Source organism: Pieris brassicae, chromosome 10 (assembly GCF_905147105.1).
Source record: "Pieris brassicae chromosome 10, ilPieBrab1.1, whole genome shotgun sequence".
NCBI lineage: Eukaryota > Metazoa > Arthropoda > Insecta > Lepidoptera > Pieridae > Pieris > Pieris brassicae.
The window spans coordinates 18,410,890-18,434,536 of NC_059674.1; the positions used below are offsets into that span (position 1 = coordinate 18,410,890).

At 32.0% G+C, this 23,647-nt stretch overlaps 1 protein-coding gene across 1 annotated transcript in view; it reads right to left on the reverse strand.

Annotated features, from left to right (window-relative positions):
• Nucleotides 1-23,095, reverse strand: part of LOC123715679 — a 47,291-nt gene extending 24,196 nt beyond the window's left edge. Inside the window, exons 1-4 of the mRNA XM_045670902.1 lie at nt 23,050-23,095; nt 21,278-21,366; nt 19,474-19,660; nt 9,567-9,713 (exon numbers count right to left, since the gene is read on the reverse strand). Coding sequence (XP_045526858.1) covers nt 9,567-9,713; nt 19,474-19,597 — 271 coding nt within the window. The 5' untranslated portion in view covers nt 19,598-19,660; nt 21,278-21,366; nt 23,050-23,095. The remainder of the gene's footprint in view (nt 1-9,566; nt 9,714-19,473; nt 19,661-21,277; nt 21,367-23,049) is intronic.
• Nucleotides 23,096-23,647: the final 552 nt, after the last annotated feature.

Sequence of the window (23,647 nt, forward strand, 5' to 3'; positions counted from 1 at the left end):
TTGATCATACGACGACAGAATAATCTCTTCAGCTCAGTCCGACACGTGACGAATAAGATTAAAACCAGTATTATCAGGAATGTTACTAGTAATTTTGACGATTCTAGGATTCTATGTTAAATTATTTCAATTATTAATCCGGCATCTCTTATCGTAAAATTGCAAACGCTAGATATTCAAATCGTTGTTTTTAAATCTTATGACGACATCAAAATTATCTCTTATTATCATATAAATTATACCTTATCCTTCGTATAAGGAATTATTAAGGCTTCCAAAGACGTGTACTAAATTTCGTAATTGTATAGAAATTTCTTAGAAACTAAAAGCGATATTAAGATACTCATCGATATTGATTTATATTCCAGATTCAGGAACTGTAAAATTTTCTCCAAAATCAGCTTTTGAAAATGGATTTCCTTATAACATAGGTACATTTAAAACGTATTTGTGGATTTACTTATTTTAAATATATTTTACATTCAATTTAATATTATGAATCGAAAAGAATTATTCTAAAATAATCGTAGTACCGACATTTTGATAGTATCAAGGGAATTTTGATAATAGCACAATATCTAATTAGGAAGGGAATGAAACAATTGAAACCAGTGTCAGAGAATAAATGACTTAAAAACACACTTACCACGATTGTCTTGGGATTAAGATAAAATTGAAAATGAGGTTCATTTCCTTTCCCTGCATATACGTACTCGTATAATTTCGTACACATTAATTTACTGCTTTTAATTAATTTCAATTTCCTTTTTAAAGAGTTTTATTAAAAAGCCACGAAAGCATTTAACATAGAGGTTGCTACTCTATGTTAAACACATTTAGGCTGTGTCATCGGTCGGAAAAACTGTTAGTAGAAAAACTCACTGGCTCAGAGTTGAGAATCAAACACTTAACCATTACGCAACTTTATGCATACTATAAACTAACTAATTAAAATATCGTAAATGGGTAAAAATTATGTTTATATAGACTTAGAACAGTTTTACACTGCAAACACAATTTGATGGAAGGAGAAGAGTTATTTTGCTAAAATATTGCAATTAGACTGATGTATAAATATTATTCAAAATTAAAAACAAAAAGATTATGAATATTATGCAAAAGATAAGGTAAAGTAAAATTACACTTCAACCAACTTTAAAACCAGTTTACAATACTATTGAAAAATACGGTCAAAGTTACTATACCAATGCTATATTAATAATGCTAATTATAAACGTGAAATTGTAAGTATGGATGTCTGTTACTCTTTACAATAACACAGCTTATACATCATAATAACACATAGGCTACAATTTATAAAGATGTTGTGTGAATTGTTCAAAATGTCAAGTAAGTAAGAAAAAAAAAAAACTGCGCGCTATTATGGCGTGCGCTACCAAAACCGCTAGATTTAAACTTAAATATATGATGGACATGTTTATCTTAAATAGTCCACCAAAAAAGCCCGTCATAGTATACATCTATATCTTATGTGTAAGCCATTATAGCCAAAATAGTGAACCAAAACAACAATAAAAATTTATAATTTATTTCAATTGCACATTTGGTAGTAATAAATTGGTTCCTAAATGAAAATAGATACTTTTATCGCTTCTGGTTCACTTATGGGGTCTGGTTTACTGGGATACAACTGTAGGGTTTAGGGATCCATAAAGTTGGTGGGCTCTCGACCTCAAATATTTAGTTATTTAGAGCAGCTTGCTAATGCACACACTAAATTTACTATATAGATACTCCTATAGATATGAATGAAAAAGAATCGCAAGTATGGTGCCAAACGCAAAACTCAAAGATGGCTGTGCTCATTTTATTACGGAGAGAATTTTTTTTTTCATTTAGATTTATATTCTGGAAAGCGAAAAGACTCAATGGGGTTGCAAAGCAAAATGTTCCATATGTTGATAACTACTAAGCAGGTTGGTTGTATTTACTTAAAAGGTAGGCTAAGTAAAAAAACCATATTAAGGCGAAACGAAGTTCGCGGGGGCAGTTAGTTTCAAATAATTTACATATATTAAAATGCAGAAATGTGTGACTCAAGTCCTTCTAGGACTAAACACACAAATCTCAGATTTTAAACAGTAAAATTGTTTCCTTTACACATAATAATAATAGAAATATATTAAATTGCATATTTGTATTTCTTAATCCAGTTTATTATCTTATATTTTTATTGTATAATTTATTTTCTCTTTTATCACTGTAATATTTCCCTATAATGTTCTGCACACTTGTCATTGATGCACATGTATGTGTAGGTGTTTGTATGTGACGTTAGTGTGCCTTTTTAAAATAAATATAGTGTGAAAATGCACTTTAAATTTCCCTGTCTTAAAATATGATTTTGTCTGGATAAGCACTTCGTTACCACAAAAGCTGTAAAGTGTAGTATAATTTTCGGGGAACTCGTTTGTAAAAATGCATTGAGAGGCTATCTTCTGGCTTTATTATCGTATGGAGTTACTTGAGTGAGCTTTTGTCTCTATTGTTTTTCGTTCGTTGTTCTCTCTGATTGTGGGACTACAAACTTAATTACAAGTTAAGTATACTAATACGTGTGTAAAGCTTTTAAATAACAATTTAACGAATATATTCTCAGCCATATTCTTTATTGCTGAAGGTCGCGTCACTAAGGTGCATGCTGCCCTGCTAGTGATATGTCTCCACTTTGTTTGGGAGAACCGTGAGTATCATGATAGTGGGCTCGCGATGACAACCATTTGGTCCAGGTAAACTGGTTCGCGACGGGTGATATGTGCAAAGTATGGTAAAAATCTTCCATTCCATGTCGTTGAAAGTATCGTACTAGTATACAATTAACTCAAAACTTTTTTGGTGTTTCGAATTATGATTGATATAGAATAAATATAAACATTAACGAATTACATTATTTATTATTATGGGCGCTTTCGCGCGAGTATTAAACGTTCATAGCCAGGCATCAAAACTACGTCCTCAGCGATGGTGTTGCAGCCATTAGGCCATCACAGCTCATATTGTTAGATTCTTTTAAATTTAAGAAACTATTTATCGCCGTGAAGTTAGTTTTCGCCATACGTTTGATTTTTTACAAAGTTTTTGCTATGTCAATTTATTATAGTATCATCACAATGCAAATCACCAAAATATAAATGATTTAACCATATAATCTGTTCACTACAGAAATAAATTATTCTTTAATATAGTGAAACACTTTAAGGTTTTGTTGAGTTTTTGGGTCGTTGATCTTAAAAGTACAAAGTTTCAACGGATTTTCTTTTTACTTTGTATGTGATTTGAATTTCCAGACTCTAATTAAAGTGACTGAATAAACGTATATTATGTGTGTCTTATTCTTCTGATATCACATCTTAGACCACTTAATGGCGGGTAAAAACTCTGCGTGGATAAGAAGTGTGATATACTATGCTATCTGTATCGCTATTTGCACAAGAATACTTCGGGCTGGGAAGCCTGATCGCCTACTGGCATATAAAATGATTAATTAACGTGAAAGTTAAAGTTTTCTTTTACACACAAGATGCGATTCCAAAATTTAAACATAACATTTTATACTTAGCTAGAACAATACGTAAAATCGTAAATCTTAAGGGCTGCTTTATATGTATGATAGGGTTACACGACGTGTTTAAAACTATACCATCAACATGCATCAAAATGGAACAAAATCAACAATGGAATGTGTTGGCCTATTGGGTACATGGTGCGACCCTCATCCCTGAGGACATAGGCTTAACCCCCGGCAGTGCACCAATGGACTCTCTGTCTATGGGAGTATTAAACATTCACTCGAACATACATAACATATACATATACAAAGAAAACATCGTGAGGAGACCGTCTTGATATAGACCTAAAAAGTCGACGGTGTGTGTCAGGCACAGGCTAATGATCTACTTGCCTATTAAATTGTCAAATGATCATGGAATCGATACAGAAATCTGAGGCCAAGACCTAAAATTTAATTAAAAACTATTGTTGAAAGATTTTAAAAGGTATTTAAACTAAAAGCAAGTATCTTAAACAGTAATTATATTGAACCAACTCGTGGATTAAAATATTATGAAGAAGAAAATGTTAATAAATTCAATTAGAAGAGTTGACGTTCCAAAGGAAGCTAATGCGATATCTTTGCCAACAAGAAACTTTCTCCCGCAATATTCAACAGATTATGTCAATATTACCGTCGGTCTTAGAGATACTTATGAGGTAGCAGGAATAAAGTGTAGACAATCGTTTCTCAACCATTTTTCTGTCACGAATCACGAATAAGCTAAATAGTAAACAGTCTTGCAACCATATCACTGTAAAATTATAATAATACGTATATAACCTACGTTATATTAGCCTTCATTGGTTTTAAACTTGTGAAACAAGCCGCTTGCGCATCCCATGGCACATACGCTAGGTCAGATTCGTACATGTTAATTGCGTTAGTTATAAAAACAAAGGACGCGAGGCCGAGCTTCATTGTTATTTACATTTTTAGGGCGATTTCTCTATAGGGAAGCAAATACATACCACAACTATCTTATCTCGCTCACGCAGTGTTTATTTCTTATAAATAGAAAACTGTAAAAGGTGGGTTAAAAATTTAATTCTAAATGGACAATGATAAAACGAAATACTCCATCTACGTCTAGTGAAATGTTAAAGAAAAGATCAGGTTATACGACGACACATGTTTGAAATATAGATTTATTGCACAAGCCACAATGTGTTATTTGTTTTGAAGTCCTATCTGTGGAAACCATGAAGCTTTCAAAATTAATCCGGCGTGTGCAAAACAGACACCCGTCTTTACAAGGCAGACCGTTACAATTATTTGAGCGTAAGACACTTGTTCTGAAAAATCAACAAATAGCTATAAGAAATCCAGCCGTAATGAGATTCTAGCACTTCATGCATTCAACTTAGTAGCACTGCGAGGGAATCTAAGCCCCATACTTATGGGAAAACCTCATTTTATACTCGATATTCACAACCAAATAATTGAAAAAGTTAAATTAAGTGAAGCCATTCAGTTTGACGAGTCAACAGCTATCGAACTTTTATGTTTTGTTTTATATGAATGTGAAAACTCTTAAAGAAGATATGCTTTTTTGTAAATCATTTCCTGGTCGAACAAAAAAACATTAAGAATTGCGGTATGTACTGATGGCGCGAAAGCGATAACTGGGTACAACAGTGGCGTGATAGTAAATTTAAACGATGTTATGCCGCAAGTGAAATGGACGCACTGCTTTATTTTTCAGTTGAATGACTTGAATGACAAAAAAAATGACAATAGTGATTTATCGAAAAGGTGGATTCTCAATCCCTTTGATGAAAATATTGTTACAGCTGTCAAGTTCCGAAATGATACTTACAATCAACTCATTAAAACTTTACAACTGGAATTTTTAGCTCAAGAATTAGATCAATTTTGGCTTGCACGACGACGTGAGTAGGGAAGCATTGCAACAACATTGATAGCCTTTACATCTTCTTACTTTTGCGAAAAATGGTGAAACTAGACATCGTCTTTTATCACTCGAAAATAATTTACTTATGAGTGTTTAACTTTAACTTTTAAGCGCAATGTCAAATTTATTTATTAATTAATGTTCATTATTAATAATTTTATTGAAATAAAGTAAGCTATAAATTTATTTTTTGAAGTTATTTATTACCTCTTAATATTTAGTTTTATAATACTACACTACGTATAATTATTCATTCCTTTAATTAACGAATCTTTTGTACTTATTATAGTTACTTACTTACTTACCTAATTACTTATAGTTAGCATTTATTATTTTTCAACATACTGCGAGCACCTTTTAAAACAAACGATGGTTTACAGAATAAGTTAAGTCTCTAAGGAAATATTTTATATTTTTTCCGTTTACAATTAATTTTCCAACTGTTTTTCAGTTAATGGGATTTAAAATATCACTGAGAAATGCGAAATTATTTCTATTATACACCTTTCTACTCGTATAAGAATTATCATAATCAGTCAAGTAGTATCATACTAACACTTTTTTCCATAATGATATTGGTTCGTTTTAGAAATGAATACTAAACCAACATATAGTTGGTAAATTTCTGAATACATACAAAACGCTTGAAGTTCTCTCATTTGAATATTAACTTTGTGTAACTCGACACCGCTATTTAGCTGAATACAGAAATAGTAACAAAAATCTAGGGCTGGATATTTAAACTTATTTATAGATAAGTTATGGGTTACTTAATTTTAGTTAAGATAAACTCCTACTGGCAACTAAAAACGTTACTATTTTCTTAAATAAATTGTTAAGTTTGTGAAAAAAATACTGTTTTATAAATAATCGAGGAATGAACAAAACGTGATTTTTGATTCTAGTTAGTTTAATTATTGTAAAAACAAGCACGAAGAAAACAAAGACTGTTATTTTTTTTCCTACGACAACGACTATCTTAATGACTTGTTTTTTATTACTATATCCATTCAGTCAAAGATTATATCAGATACTACAAATTTGATTATTTTGATGAGGAGTTACAGGAAGGCTCTGTTTATCAGAAGTCATCCTAATCCTGAGTCGTCCCACGTCGTGTACAAGAATGCAATGTCCCAAACAGCCTCTTGACCGCCTTTTCAAGGCGAACGATATATAAATTATTGAAAGTATGGGTCAATCAAGTCTCATTCGGCACACGTTTTCAATCTATCGAGCGGTCCCATTATCACAGCTAAGACGCTCGGCGCCCGACGTATTTTATTGATGTATTGGAATGGAATACAATGAATCATACAGGCTGAGTCATTATCACATTATAAACGAGTATCGTCAAAAATTATAACAGAGAAATTGAACAGACAACTGTGTATAGCGTTGATTTTTGAACATTTAACGGGGCGTAAAATAGTTTTAGGAATAAGAAAATGGCAAAACGAGATTTGCTCGATTTCCGCTTATTTTTAATTATAAAATCTGAATACAAGTTTATTAAACTCATACGCATAGTGGTGGGAACGATATACTTATACGTTTATTAGTTTTCACTGTGATGTATTTAGGTATAGAGGACTTCAGTAAAAAGAAATCAAAAATCAATGAAATAATTAAAATATAAGCCAAAGCTTACGTTGAAAATCAAATAGCATGACTTAGAAGAATCAAAAAGATAAATGTCTAAAAAAATTTCGTGCTTCTGAATTATTTCAATCGTAAAATATTTTTCCCACCCACGCATAAGGATAGCGAAGAAGGTAATCGCGTGAGGGGGAGTAAGAAATTTTCCCTGTGACATTCACGCGCATTATTGATGCAAAAGCCAAGTTTGTACACCTTTCTCGCGTCTTAACTCTCGGGAAAGTCGTTTTATTTCTTAGTATTGTACTTCACAACAAGGTCTAAAGAAGTACTATATTTTATTCACACTCATAAAGAGTTTTCAATTGTTTTTCCAGAAAAGATATATTGAGGTAAACGTCAAAGTAGATTTTATTCAACTGTTTTTCGTACAACACTTGACGCTTCTAGTACTACTTCTTTGATGAGCTCCAAGATAGTAAAAATACTGTTCGTTCTCAAGTAAAAGGTTTGTTCTATAACCTTAAAAGGTAGTCAACGCAATTGCGTTTTTTTAAATAAAACAGTGGGCAAACGGGCAGGAGGCTCACCTGATGTTAAGTGACACCGCCGCCCATGGACACTTTTAATGCCAGAGGGATCGCGAGTGTGTTGCCGGCCTTGCGTGTGGCGTGTCCAAGTGTCCATGGGACGCGATATCACATAAGGATAGGTGACCGTCCTGCCCTGCATTGGACACTGCACTTGTATTATTCATTATTTACATATTTTTATTTCTTATCAGCACGTAGTTGTTTACGATGTTCTGCACCGTACAACCGTGCTGAAAGAAATACTTTATCATTATAAGTGCACAGTCACAATTCAATTCACGGTTCGAACGTTACACTCCATAGGTTACGTTTAATCATTTGACAAACACTTTCTTGGTTTTTCTCACGACGCGTAAATTATTATGATGAACAAATGTTTCTCCATATCTCGGGGTAACAAAGGAAACTCTGCAGTGAGACGCGTAATTATAATTTTGTAAAAGCGAGGTGTCATTTTTAATAATTTGCCGTGACATCCTGTCTTCTTTGCACATCTTCAGAATTCATAAGCGCTGGTGACGTAACGTGAATTTTGTACGTCAAGAATTGTTTCTACAATCCATTATTTGTTACTTAGAATTGTATCTAAATTATTTGAATGTCAAAATTGTATTGGATTTTTTGTCCTAGTCAATTAATATTTCAAAAGCCCAGTAGACAATCTTGCTGTCAAATTATTATTCTTGCGCCGGATAATGCAACACCGCGTTACTAAATCGCCATACGTACATACAAATTTATGCAAAATCTATCCGAATGGTATCACTATATAATTGGTATGTCCATATTTTACAGGCCGCCTGAAAGTTTTAAGGTCGCCGTTAAGGGAGAGTTATTGGAAAAGTCATGCAATGAAAATCGAAATTGAAAAAGTTCCGTGTGGATTCCTTTTATTTGAATATTTCTCGTACTCTGATTAGAAACTAACATTTATTGTCTATGGCCAAACAAAGATTACATTTCAGATGTATTTAGAATATGAACAAGTTCCCAATAGTTTCGCGTGATTTTTTGTCAATCACAATAGATTATTGAAAAGCTTTGTTGTTGACGCAAACAATAGACACATGAATAAAACTCAAGTTCTAAGCTGAAATCTTTAAGCTTTAATAAGGTGAGCCTGATGGTGATGTGTCTGTAATATATATCCCATCCCCTCTGTTCCGCTTAATAATAAAGGCATTATATTTAATTATATATACAAAATTAATTATTATTATCAAATAATGCCTTACGTTTGTTAACGATAGAACTCATCAAACTTAAATCCATAATTTCATATACTTGATAGGCCATAAAATATTTATTTCAAGTATAAATTCACAGACAAATCACACATACGCCTTCCTAACACATTGTCTTGACGGATTGGCGCGTAGGGTTTCCATCAATCACTCGGGAAATTGATCGAGTTTATGGAAATTCGCTCATCAAACTTATAACTCTGTTGAAGTATTTCGCTATCTTAATTATATTTGAATGTTATTAGAGCATTATTTACAATAATGCGTCTTCTGTGGTATGATTTCTTATTATTGGATATTTTATGTTTTACCTAAGTTCCGCGTTAAATTGTAAAGAACATCATAATGGCTGTGTTAATAAGTGAAACTTAATATAAACAGTGTTTGTGTATTATTGTAGTATATTGCGAAATTGTACCATCTGGTTCAACATTATGATTATTATGTATAGGTTAGAATTTTAGCATTATAAAAAACATATATATTCTAAATCAGTGTAATTGTGATAAACTAAAATACTCTTTCGTCTCTTTCTGTCAAATTGTGTTTGCGCCGTGACAAAAAGAGTATTAAACTATTATTGATTGAAAAACATACTAAAAATAATTCTGCCTACTTAATATATACATCTATATACAACTTACCATTATCATTTTCTCTGTCTGGTCCACTGTCATGTTCCGATTCGGATTCGTCCCATATTGTGTCTGTCGCGATCTTCTGTCTTGAGCACTCGATCCAGTAGCCAGGCGTTGGTATCAAGTTATGTGGATATTCTTCACAGAATTCATCTAAAAGAAATGGACGAAGTTAATAAATATATATTTATCGTATTGGTCAATACGTCTGAAATATTCTTTAATGTTGACCGAATACTCTAAGTTCGTAAATATAAAACACAGTGATCAATTCAAATCTATGGCTTCTCAATAATTTAGTCCAGCAGTAATATGAAGACCCTTATCCACAATTTAACATTGACATTACATATATGAGCTAGTGAAAACCTCGCGGAGTCAATTCAAAGCCTACTAATTAATCCACTTCAATCGAAATTAATTCTAAAGCCTTACTGTTAATTGAAATTATGGAAAACCGATACTCTTCGGCATTTACATAAAATAATAACCGGCTTTGCTTGTTTAGGTGATCCAATGTTTATTATTGAATATTTATAAAAAAAAAACTTGGCGATCAAAAAAAGTGACCAAATAGAGAAAATGATAAGAAAAATTCTTTTCTTATCATTCGCTGTACGCCCTTGATTTAAAAACTTGTACGGGTACTTTTTTTTAACATTGAATTGATTGAGATAAGTGAACATAGTTACCTATATGGATAATTGAATTCTGTTAATTAAATTTCGGATGTAAAGCTAAGACACCTAGACGTTTTTAAATGAATTTACCTAAACTCATAGAAAAACATTTTGTATGGACAATATTAGTAAAATTATAACTTGACATTGTCTATGAAAAATGCGCGCCTATAGCAAACAATAATAGTGAAAACTCTTTGCTGATATAAACTTCATGCTGTATTTGTTTGACTTGTATCTGTTCACAAAGCATTATAAAAAATCAACAAAATATTTTGAGGTTCGTAATTCAAATTCTATGAGATATATAAAATAATATAAAAATGCGCTTGCTAAAAAAATAAATGCTAAATAATTTAGCTTCTTTGTTCAGCATACCTAAATAATGGGTGCGGAAATCTGATACCCCTGCCATTAACCGCTTGGTCTGCGAGGCCTATAAAGTATTTACATTCGGGCTTAAGCTGCGAAAATATTAACTGGGAGAGTGTCGCACGGTTTAAGTGCTACGGTTGCCCCGATTCTCCGAAATCCTTGTAAACTACAAATTACCGAGTATGTTTTCCAAAAGAGTATTGTGCTGGAAAACTGGCAAAATATTTTTGTTAAGTTATAACAATTTTTAATTGATACATGTTATCGTTAATATAACCAAACCATGGTTATGTTTTAAACGAATACTGCTTATTACTGACGTCAAAACCAATTTATAATTTATCTTCACAAGTATGAACGAAACATTTTTAAATTACTGTACATGTGCGTAGAGTGACAATTTGAATAGCTACGCCGTAGCATTGACATTGTTCTACGAAAACGACGAATAAGAAGAAACAACGAACGAAACGTTTTAACGTAAACGTTTTTAAACGTTTTAATTATTTTAAATTTTGAACACGTATATTATTTTAAAAATTTATTTCGTTTAGCACCATTTCACAGATTTTAACGTGTTCATTATCGACATACAGTATGGAATTGGGGTGTTAAAGAAAATAGGATCGCTGTAATCGCCTTGCACAAAGTGGGTGTTGAGCCGTCGGTTATATTCCAGACACTTCAAAAGCTTGGTATCGGCCGTATTCGTATATATTCGTATTATAAAACATGACCTGAAGTTTGGTGCTTATTGTCAATATACTGGACATAACCTAAACCAATCATTATAATTAAAGAGCGCTGATCGATCAAGACGCTTTTTGTTGCGATACGCAGGTGAAAAGCACACAAAATAATAATGAAAAAAAAAAATCACGATTGAAGAACACTACAATAAGCAAAATGATAAATTGTACGCTCACAGTTCTAAAGGCGCCGCTCAGGTGGCCGGAAAGGTAATACGTGGTCATCATCCTGCGTCAGTGATGGTTTGATAGGGCGTATCTAATCAAGGAGTCAGAAAACTCAATTTCGGTGAACATGGAATGAAAACTGGCTTCAATATATAGGCAGTTTTAGATGACATGGCCTGCTCTAAACGACACGGCGACATTGAGCCTCTTAAAAAATCTTTGGAGCCAGCAGTGGCGAAATTTCCCATGAAAACAGTGCATAAATCCATAGATTCGTGGCCAAACAGATTAAACAGATCAAAGCCAAAGGTGGCCTTACCCACCACCTTTCGAATAGAATATTTTGTTATTTTTTGCTGAGACTTTAATAAATATGGAGGTATTAATTTAATAACATTACTACAAAAAATGCATTTTCATTTGTTACAGAACTTATATATATATTGATATTATTTATATTGATTTATTAAATTATTTGCCTTGCGATATGCGACGCCACAACACGACCTTCAGAAATATGACTGAAGAAGAAGATTAAATTATTATTGAGCCTGAACGATAAATGAACTATTACACTAAAACCCTGGAGCTAATGAACGACGAACAAAATAATATTCAATAGCAATTAAATATCTAGTATGAACACAGAGTAAATTTCAATAAAGTAAGTTATTACATCAGAGAGCTGAGCTTGTTTTCGTGGAAAATGTAAAATTATACAACCCGCAACGTTGCAGCATCATCTCCGAATGCAATGCTATTTTCATGCTCGCCTCTGAATATACGGACATTAAATGTTATTTGTTAAGTAATATTCGCTTTACGATTCATATCTGAACTATTTTTAAACTACGGTTTGACCGGTGTGAATGAAAATTTTGGTATTGGATAACTATTCAAGTCGAAGCATGTGTGATAAATTTCATTAGTATGTATTTGGATTTGGCAGCTAAGAATAACATAATTTCGATTATTTTTGACTTAAAGCCGGTTCAGTTGGAAGGTTAGCCAATCGATAAAACAATTATAACAAAATAAATAAATAAAAGAATACTATATAATAAGTTATATAAAAGCTTCAAATTCTATTTGGTATTTATGGGTACCGTCGGTAACAATTTCCACGTACAATACTCCTAATAAATCTGACTAATTGCTCTGAATTGTACTCTGTATGTACAGACATATGCATCTCATAATGTTTCAGTATTTTGTAATCTTCATTATTATGTCTCTTCTCGTATTCTTCTCTTGATGTCATCTGTCACTCAATTCACTGTAAGGTAGAACACCAAACTAAAAAGTACGCTTGGCGTTCATACTTAGAGTGTATCGAGAGGCAAAATCTTCTTTCTTCTTTTTGATATGATGTTATGAGTTTTTAACATTAAATATAACAAATTAGCACAAATTAGGATAATATATAGATAGATATTATTTATCAAAGGGAACCTCAAACAATTAAACTAGAAAAATGCAAAACTAAAATATATTAAAATAAATCTTATAATTAACTTAATAAATTTGGACGTCAGGAGGATTTTGGTTTATCCTACCAAACCTATTATTTACCACATTAAGAAATTTGTTAATTTATCATTCAATAATGAACATCTAATTTGAGGACGTTTCCTAAAGCTAAAAGAAAGAAAACATTTCAGATAGCTTCACAACAAAATAAAACCGAATCTTAAAATAATAATTAGAAAACATATCCCATAACACAGTTATTTCCGAAATAATTCAAAATTATACATCACACCAGATACAATTAATGTCTTAAAACCACGGCAATCACCGCCTGTGCCTCCCATTTTCTCCCTACCCTCATCCTATAATAATGCATAATATAATAAATAAATAAATATAATAATAATAAAATATGTTTATTCATTTTAAGTTCAATTTCATTACAATGTGTAAGATTTGGGAACCCTTTTAAGTAAAAAAATATACCTGTGTCAGGGTTTCCAGCTCTTTCATAACAAACTTAGTTATACAATCCTTAAAATATTTATTTTATATATAATTTGGTTACATCTTCTAGTAACTTTTTTTTTGTTATTGATTTTTAACTGTTATCAACACACTTGAGTGCATAAGTGAGTGTGTGAGTGCAAATGTGTGAGTGAGTGAGTGAATGAATAAAGTCTGTACTACATACTAGGCCTCAGAAGAAGCTCCAACTCTGCGTAGGGTATGTTCATGTGCCAGTCCTTTAGTCGTATTTTTAGACTGTAGACGGTAAGCGGGTAGATGTTAAGCAGCCTATTTAATTTATTATAGATGTAGTCTGCTTGCATATTGCGTCTCGCAAAGTCAGTCCTAACGGTCTGACCGACGACAACATCCCTATTTCTATTTAAGAACAGCCTACTATCAAATGGTAGCGCTCAAATATTAAAACAAATAAATAAAAACGCATTTATTTTTTTATACTGATAATTATATAGTTTTATCATTTTTTTTTAAATAAATAAACTTAAGAGCGGAGGACATGGCAGCATCATGAAAGTACTATACCACCAATGAACGAAAATATAATTTAGAAGATGGATATACCAAAATACAGCATGTGGTGGAGAGTAGCACAGTGAATTTTGAGATGGTCTCAGGAGGAGGAAAAATAAGGGTACACCTAAAAATAATACAATAGAAAAATAAATGTTTGTCCGAAATAAAGGCTCTTGTTATTATTAACATAGTATTGCAATAATTTAACATAAGACAGATGTTATGGGCCGAGATCCACTAACTCACGCTGTTATATGAACGTCCAAGCACATTTCCTATGAAGCTTAAATTCAATAGAAACATGTCATAATTAAGACATTATTCAAATCAGACACACAAAGAACATGATTTAGTTGAATAGAGAAAGAGGCTCCGTGTGTATTTGTCGGTTCATCTGCTTTGAATATCTGGTTTGAAATTTAAATGAGAATCGAAACGATATTCATGAATTTAATATTATATACGTAGTTTCGATTGTGATAAATCTTTGTAAAATATTTCGTTAATAACCAGTACTAAGTGCATTTAATGGGTACGTATAGCTTTATGTGATAAATTTGTATATTTTGTATTATTGCTTTATATAATACTAGATGTTTTATAGTATATAAAGTACTATGTGAGTCTTTACGTAAGAAAAAGTCGATGGTTTTTTGCCTTGTATGTCTTCAAATGTACACAATTATTGTAGTTATAATTTTCTTTTATTTTTATGTAATAGGAGGTAAATGGGTAGGAGGCTCATCTGATGTTAAGTGATACCGCCGCCCATGGACACTCATATTGCTAGAAGACTCGCAAGTGCGGTGCCGGCCTTTTAAGAAGGACCCTAAGTGGTGGCAAAAACTACATTAGAAAACGCTCAGTTGTGGAACGACGGACGTCGAGGTGATACGGATGGTATTTTGTATTTTGCCTTGACGTCCGATAATGAAACTCAGCTGCAGGTATTTACACACCGAACAACTCCTCTCAACACTTTCCATGGTAAATGCGGTAGAAGATGCAGAGAGACTCAACATCTCTATATGTACAAACTTTATAATAAATAAACTCAATTAAAAGATATTATCATTAATTATAATTATACGCCATAATTACAATACTCGGCAATTAAGTACATTTAATAGTAAATAATACTAACGACATGTAATTAATAAAAATATACAAAAAAATGTCTAAAATCTCAATGAAAGCAATTTTAACAATAATATGCCATGGCGTAGTAATTTTTTTTATACATAATTTCATTGTCCGTGGATTGTTTTACCGTCGAAACAAGAACTGTTTAGAAAGCGTATAAAAATAACACAATTAAACATACACAGAAATCTATCTGCTCCTCCAAGCTGTTACCAACAAAGGAGAACCTAAAAAAGCCTCGTCGCTAGCAACTTATACACTTATAAACAAAAGCTTTTCTTACAGTTTCTTTTTAATAATTGTTATGCTAATAAACGATTGTTACCTGCTGTTAAATTAAATGACAGTACACAGTTTTTATGAATTACGTGCTTTATCACACAACGTGAAGGTTTAATTAATATTTCAATGTGTGTTTTGGCTTTCGGCGAACGCTTAGCTTTGGATTTTAATTTGATATCATGTCACGCTCTGTTTTTGTATGAAGTGTGGAAAAGGAAACGAATTATTTTTAGTATAGTGTTTTATTAAAGACGTATACAGGCTTTGTTAATTATAAATACACCTCAATCGATATTTTTTTGTTCGTGTTTTTCAGGGTTGATAGAAAACTGTTATGATACTCCTGAAATGTTGGGTATAAGAATTTAAATTATTTACAATAAAGATTGTGTTTAGTGTTAATAAAAATACATAGCAAGTGTTAGTTTTCTTATTATACTCTTAGTCTATGTTAGTTATTATTATTTCCGTTTCTCTGTGATCTGCAGTATGGATCCTATTTGGGTAAAGGTCTCCTCTGGAAATACCATCTGTTCGTAGCTTGCTCCATCTATTTCTTCTCAGAAACCTTCAGTATGTTGTCAGATCGATTTTGTGGTTTTCCCGTTTCTTCTTCATGGAGGTCCATCTTTTTTCTGTACACCTTGCAATATGACCCGGCCATTTCTGTTTCAGCTGTAAAGCGTGACTTACCGCGGTGATCTTAGTTTTCACCTTGATGAGATCACCTCGAATTTTGTGAATCTGTTTTATTTTTAGGATGATCCGCTCCAATGCTCTGTGGGCACCAGTCACCTTCGACAGTTCTCACCTCTATTACATATTTAATATTAGAAAATGAATCTTTCAAAAGAAAAAGATTCATTTTGTTGACGTCTTCTTACTGTTTACTTATCTAAGAAATATTTTCTTCACGTTAGTAGAATTTAATTAGTTTATTAGTTAACTGTATTTATAAGTAAAATAATGCTAATTAATTTATTGAAAAATTCAGAAAACCAAACCTTAAATAAACAAACATAGCAATTTTATTGAAAGGGTTTGTACCGAATGTAGGTTTGTGAACATTGGGTTGGTTGTAAAGTGTTGAACTTTGGCTGGGGTGGGAAGTTGATAACATATTCGCGGGCCTTTGGGGTTTATCACTTACATGTTTACTCAATACCGGTTTTTCATTTCCGGTAAAAGTCACAGAGTTTAATTTTTAAAAATAAAATTGCACATTTTTTAGAGGATGCACAGCTTATAAAACAAAATAATGCAAAAAACAAGTTGCAAAAACTACTTATACAATGAGGATTGTAAATTAATAAAAACATACATATTTGATGAGTATGTTTTTTTAAATTGATATCAGTAAAACTAATAAAAAATATGTTTTATAATTATAAATAAATTCTCAAAAACATATAGAAATAAATTCACATAAAAATGAAAAATTCGAACAACGAACCGGTTCGAATTATTTCAGTTTTACATTGTATGTATTGCTAACTATCCACGCATTGGGGTGGCACAAACAAGATTTAGGGCTCTCACAGCGAACAAGTTACCTTTAATGTAGGTTGTGTGTCGACTTATTCGATTGTGAACGGAAATCGATTTGAGGTTGTTCTGAATTATTGGCCTATTTTTTAAATATATTATTTGTGCTAAAAGAAGGCAGACTTTTCTTAGGAAAAATATTGAAATTATTAATTCAACTATAGAAGACAAGGTTATATTCATTATAATGTATGTCGGAGCAACGGCGCTGGTATCGGCTGCAATATTACAAATATTAAATGGTCGATAATAACAATAACTCCATAATCATTTTTACTAGCGACTTTTGAATTGTCGTGAATTTATAGATCGAGCAACATTGACAAATTTAATAAAGGATTCGTATTAACGGTTTTAAACTAATTTGACTTTGATAACTTACAAAGTTGATTAATTAGTTTTTTTAAAGTGACAATAAAAAACAACAGAGAGTCTTTGTTTATATACAAGACATTCACATTTTTAACATATTGTTAGAATGATGTATATTCAAAGGTTGACCTCCATAACGCAGGAAATGTCACAGGTATTATTATATTTAATAGTATAAAGATATAGGTTAACATTCAGTTTTAAATTATATCATAACATATCACCCTATTATGGACACAATTGTAACGTTTAAGTATTTTTATTATACCTAAAGCTTTCTCTTTGAGTTGTACCGTAATAGTTTTCCTTAAATATATTATATAAATGGATGTAGCACATCACAATACACGAAATGTTCACAATGACAGACCTTTTCGAGAGCCTATGTATTTCACATTTATGTGGGCCCTTCCGGTGAGCGAACGGAGTTTTTGTGAATCTGTGGCTCCACACCGGAAATACGGGAAATTACATTTTCGTTTTACATTTGAAAGTTTCAATGGAAATTCCATTACTTTTTCGGTTTTTTTACTTAGACTAACATTGATTAGGTTTAATTTATGAGATAGGAAAATGTTTATAAAATAAAATCTCTTTTGATTCAATCTTGATTTGTTAAACAAAATAGTTAAAAGGTTCTAAGTAATTCGAAACGTAAATGGACTCGATCAAATAAAATAATGATTATTCCAGGTATAATTAGCCGCCAACACGTTTCCTCCATTTTCGTCTGACATTTATTGACTGTTTGTCGGGTGACAGGTGACAGGAGCTCAGTGCAGCCTCACTGCATAATGGGACTTATATTTAGAGCTGGTGTTATGAAGATTATTTTTAACGATCGGTTTCAAATATCCATTCATTTATTTATAACGAATGAATATAAAGAAATTACTACCCTCTTTTATGTTGGCCTAAGCTTTCTGGAACTGTTAAAATATTGTGTAATTAAATTGCCATAACGTCGCTGAATATTGTTTGTCAAATGCCAGTTTTCATTCGATGTTTTACTTGATGGTCAACTGGGTTTCCAACGACCATAGGTTTGGGGGTCACGCTTAGCCACAAGTTTAATATTGGTCAAACGATTGGAAGTTCAAGCAGAATTCTTGAATCATGATGATTAATAAAACAATAAAAAGGAAATCAAAGACAAAACTTAGGGCTATTGTGCCACTAGACATTTCTTTACATTGTTTGACTTACCAATATACATGCTGTACATACTCGTATATGAGACATTAACGCCAAATATAATTGCGCCACAATTACCTATCACGAGCAAAATTGTATTGATTAAATTATATTCATAATTGGCATTATTAGTAAGTTTGTGAAGACAAAATGGCCGACGCGTTTTATCTTGTCAATTAAGCAGAGAATTTGGAGACAATCTCACTCAACTTAGATTTCGGGTTGCTAAGCATTTTATAATATTTCTAACTCCTTATCTTATTAAGTGAGATTAATATTGCGTCTAAGCTTTTATTACGAGATTAAAACTCGGTCTTTATAGATAATAAGCATCCTATTACTATTGTAACAGAACAAAGACCTCCGTTACGTATGTATGTCTGTTCGAGATAAACTAAAAACTACAGCACATAGTATGCAATAAATAGAATTTAAGTAATTTATGAGAAATTGAAATGATACTCTTAGTGGATCGCGAGTGTGATGTTAGCCTTTTAAGAATTGGAACGCTCTTTTCTTGAAGTACCCTGAGTCGAATTGGTTTGGAAATACTTCAGTAGGTAACCACATAGTGATGGTGCCCCACACATTAAGGCGTTGAAAGTTAAACTATATTCTTATGTTAAATAAAAAATCTTCTACGCCAATAAGTACATTTAAAAACGATTAATATTGGTCCCTTCAGTTTCCATACCTTTGTTACTTCTATAAGCTTTGTTTTAGTTTTGTAACATTAATAGAACCCCTAAGAAAATTGTTAAAACATACCTGCGAAAACGCCTGATTCTGACTTCATTCGAAGATCGTGGATAGGAAAAGGTTGTATATTGTCATATGCCTATGCCAACTTGATTCTTAAGCTTACTTTATGATTTATGTCTTTAACATTACCTGAGCACGCTTGCGGTGGTAGAGGGAATATTAATGTGGTCGATGACTTCCGCCTGGCGACTGCACAGCCCAGCGACTGGGGTTTGAAGCTGCGAAGCTGTTGCATAAAGTCGCTACACTCCATCAGCGCTACGTCTGCGAAGTGTAGATCGCAGAGTATATGATTCTTGAAACGCCTCGCACGTTTCTACAAAGAAAAAGTTACTAAAACATGTGTCAAAAAAACCATATAGATAATAATTTCGTATTTTCGGAAACCCCAAAAGATCTATTCCAATCAAATATATAAATATCTTCAAATTCACCCAGATTTTGATCGAAAACTAAAAGGTCTTTCCTTAAATCTGTGGGTAATTGGGCATTACGTTTCGTAGATGACTTGCATCGTTATCAAGATACATAATGCTTAAACTTAATGGCCAACTTTGTACTATCTATTATGTAGTGTCATGTGTAATAAATTATCACATGTCATTTTTTTATTGCATAGGATCGAGCCTACGGAACCTCCAAAAAGGCCAGTCATCGCAGCCTATGGTCACATTTTAGTGGGTGCGTTGGCGGTCTTTGAGGGAGGAGTATACTCTGTAAACAATTAACCTATATATATAATATTACTTTATTTTATGAACTTATATAAAACTAGCTTGTCCCGGCTTCACACGGCTGGATTTATTTTTTATTTTAGTAAATTTACTGTCTTTAACAAGCAAGTAGATAAAACATATGAACATTTGTAATATATGGAGTAATGTTCAAATATTCGACTAAACTGTGCTCCTAAAATAATATTAGCTGGTCAAAGAAGTTGTCTAAATTAAACTTAATTAAAAAGAGAGATCGAATAACACTTAAGTTAATTTTGTGTAAAAAAATGTAACTAGAATTTTTAAACAGAATTGCGTTAATCAGAAATATTTTCACAATTTTTGTTGTTATTATTAGTTAAATGAAAAGACGGATCGTGTCACTTGTCTGTGATTTTACTAGAGATGGTATTTACTAATCAGAATCAAACTAATAACATCTTACATACCCTAGAGTACGTAATAGCTATCTTTAAGTATAAGTTTAAATATAATAAATAATTTCTTGGCGAAAAAAACGAAAACAGGTTTGTACAACAAATCTTGTAAATAATGTCAGAGATCTAGTTGGATTCGGTTTTGAACTACAAGTAGCTGCTACAATGCATCATTTTACTTGCATAACACTTCACTATATATATACAAAATTATAAAAACATGGTTTAACCAGACTAACAAATACACTAATTTTAGGAACAAAATTGTTAAGAAAAATATACTAAGTTTTACTACATATATTTCTTACGTATAGCGTTGACTACTAATAATTAACGTGAAGTTTGTTTTATAAAATACTGTTTAATAATAGCAACGAATTGAAAACAAACTAGCGCTGATCGAAATTAATCGAAGTAATCTCAGGAGGCCATTAGGGTCGAGAAAGGAAATCAATCTTACTAAAACAATTGCAAATCAAAGAAAAATCTTACACATGGGGACTTACGGTAAGTAAACTACTAACTACTCATAACAAGTTGTTATAACGTTCTTATGATGATATAAATATATTTTCATCAATTCGGCCAAACGGTATAAATATTGACAAAAGATTTTTTACGTTGTTGCCACTTTTATCACAAAGAAAATTTGATGCGCAACTTATTTATCTACACACATCTCTATATTAAAGATACCTTGATTTGACTCAACGAAAAATATATTATAATGATTAGGGAACAAAAAAAAAGTATCTGTTACAGTATTTTTTTTATTAGTACCTGATTGGGTCCAGTGAGGTTCAATCCACAGGAGTTGCAACGCAGACATTCCTCGTGGTAATGGTTGTTGTCATACAGCGGGGAAGGTTCTATAAAAAAAAATATTATTAAAAAAATCAACCTGATAACTTTTACTCTAAATAGCGTTTATTAGATTCTTAGTTTTGAAAGGGTCCGTGGTACAAGTAGTTCATATATATAATATTATATATTAATAATATTATGACACAGACACGTCGCTCCTTTGACAAATAAGTGATATTTTGAGCATGATTCCAGCGCATACTAAATATGAACCTATCTATACAGTGATCATCTTAACGATGGCTTTATATTCAGACGAAGGTTTAATTTTGAGCTGTGCGTGTCAAATCGCGCAACTAGGAGAGTGAAAGCGATTTTTGCTTTGGAACGATGCCAAAGGGCGGATTGGATCCAATGGGAACTCTGCCAACGCCTGTGTACCTCTGCTAAAGGCGAAACTGTGTCCACTTTTATATTTAAGCTTTATAAATGCTTGAAGCAGACCGTTCATATTGGGTACTTTGGTTGCTTCAAGATGGACTTATGAGAAAATACTTAATTATTTTGTTTGGCAATGGCTTAGTTACTATATACAACATATTATCATTTGCAAATAAATTACTTTTTTCAACATCCAACAGAAAAACTATAACACCTTATTATAAAATATATTTATATTAAATTATTTTCAGAGCTTATACATGAAATAAATTGACTTAACGTATACGTACTGATGAGTTAGATATTATTTGGTATTTCATTTATTTCAGGAAATACAGATTCGAATTGTTATTATCTTTTTATTGTGGATACTTCATTTATCGAGAATGTATGTGTGTAATGTATGTATATTGTATAATCATGCTTATGATGTTATGCGAATATACGAGATTTGATCAAATTATGATGCGCGATATAGGTATTAACCTGTTTTAAAAAAAAAAAACTGATAATGTTTAAAATTACTAGATTAAACATGAATTCATAAAACTTAATAATCCTTGACACTCTAAATAATAATTATTGTTATACATCTATTTCATAAATGAATACTAACAAACTCAAAACTCAGGTTTGGGAAAAAGCTTTCCGTACTTGGCAACTTTAAATTTATGACACGTTTAATATATCGATAAAATAAATGATACTATAAAACCTACCTGAGTATTTTATTGAAGTATAAAAACAGCTATAGGAGATCGTAATTAATGCCTCGTAGGCAGTAAAGTGGGCAATAAATAGGTATTTTTCATTTCTTTTTTATTGCGTGAGCCTGAAATGCTTTCGTCATTTTAAATGTAACGGCCTATTACGCTGGAAAATATTGTTTCAATCATCTCTTTATTTGGAAGTAATTGTTTATTTAGAATGCATTTGACGGCATAGAACATTCGTATATGAGATAACTTTAATAATTATCTTATTTTGTAAATAGGCTTTTAAATAAGGTACACAATTTATTGTTTTTTCATCTTTACAAATTTATTTTATAAATTAAATTTATGGTACATATAATATATTTACTTTCGATTATTCGATTTACTAGACTGTCGATTATTAGTATTTTATTCACAAAAATGATTATTAGATATTTTCTAAATGTTACATTTATTTTATAAATATTATTTACATTGTACCAAGCTGTTAAGATGTAGTGGAAATAATAGATAATTTTGTGTCTATAGTAAATTAACATAAATAATTATATTTGTTTTTATTCACTTGTTTTCATTATCAAATATACTCACCATCGTGCTCACTTTCACTTTTACTAAAACTTCTTACTAAAAATGTTCCGAAATATCAACTCTGTCGTCATAAAAATATAAAAATAGGTGTTCCGTTTGATATCAGTTAAATAGGTTAAGTTCACTCGTAAATATTAATTGTTACACCTTCACTATTGAGTGATAACACACCAACGTTTGACTTAATATAAAAAAGCTTCACAAGTATTGTTTCGTTGTGCTATCGAATGGGATGTTTTGCGAATTTGTCAAAATCTCGTAGAGGTTATTCGTTGTGTACGGCACGTCATTTTCATTTTAGTAAACATGGCAGCGTTAGGCAACAGATGACAAGGCGCGAGCTACGGGCCTGCGCCGCTCGTCTTCACTCATCTCATGGCGGGGCCGAGGTCCGCGCGAAAGCGCTGCCTATTCAAAATGACTCACGATTTCAGAGCTTTTGCGGATGGCGCCACTCTCCTCAAAAGCCCTCTATAGCTTTTTCGTCGATACGCGTGTGACAGAGATAATAGATTCGTGATTGGTGGACGGAAAGGGGCGGAGGGCTAACACGTGGTGTCTTTGTACTCGCAAAGTTCAGGTGGAAATTTTGCACGGG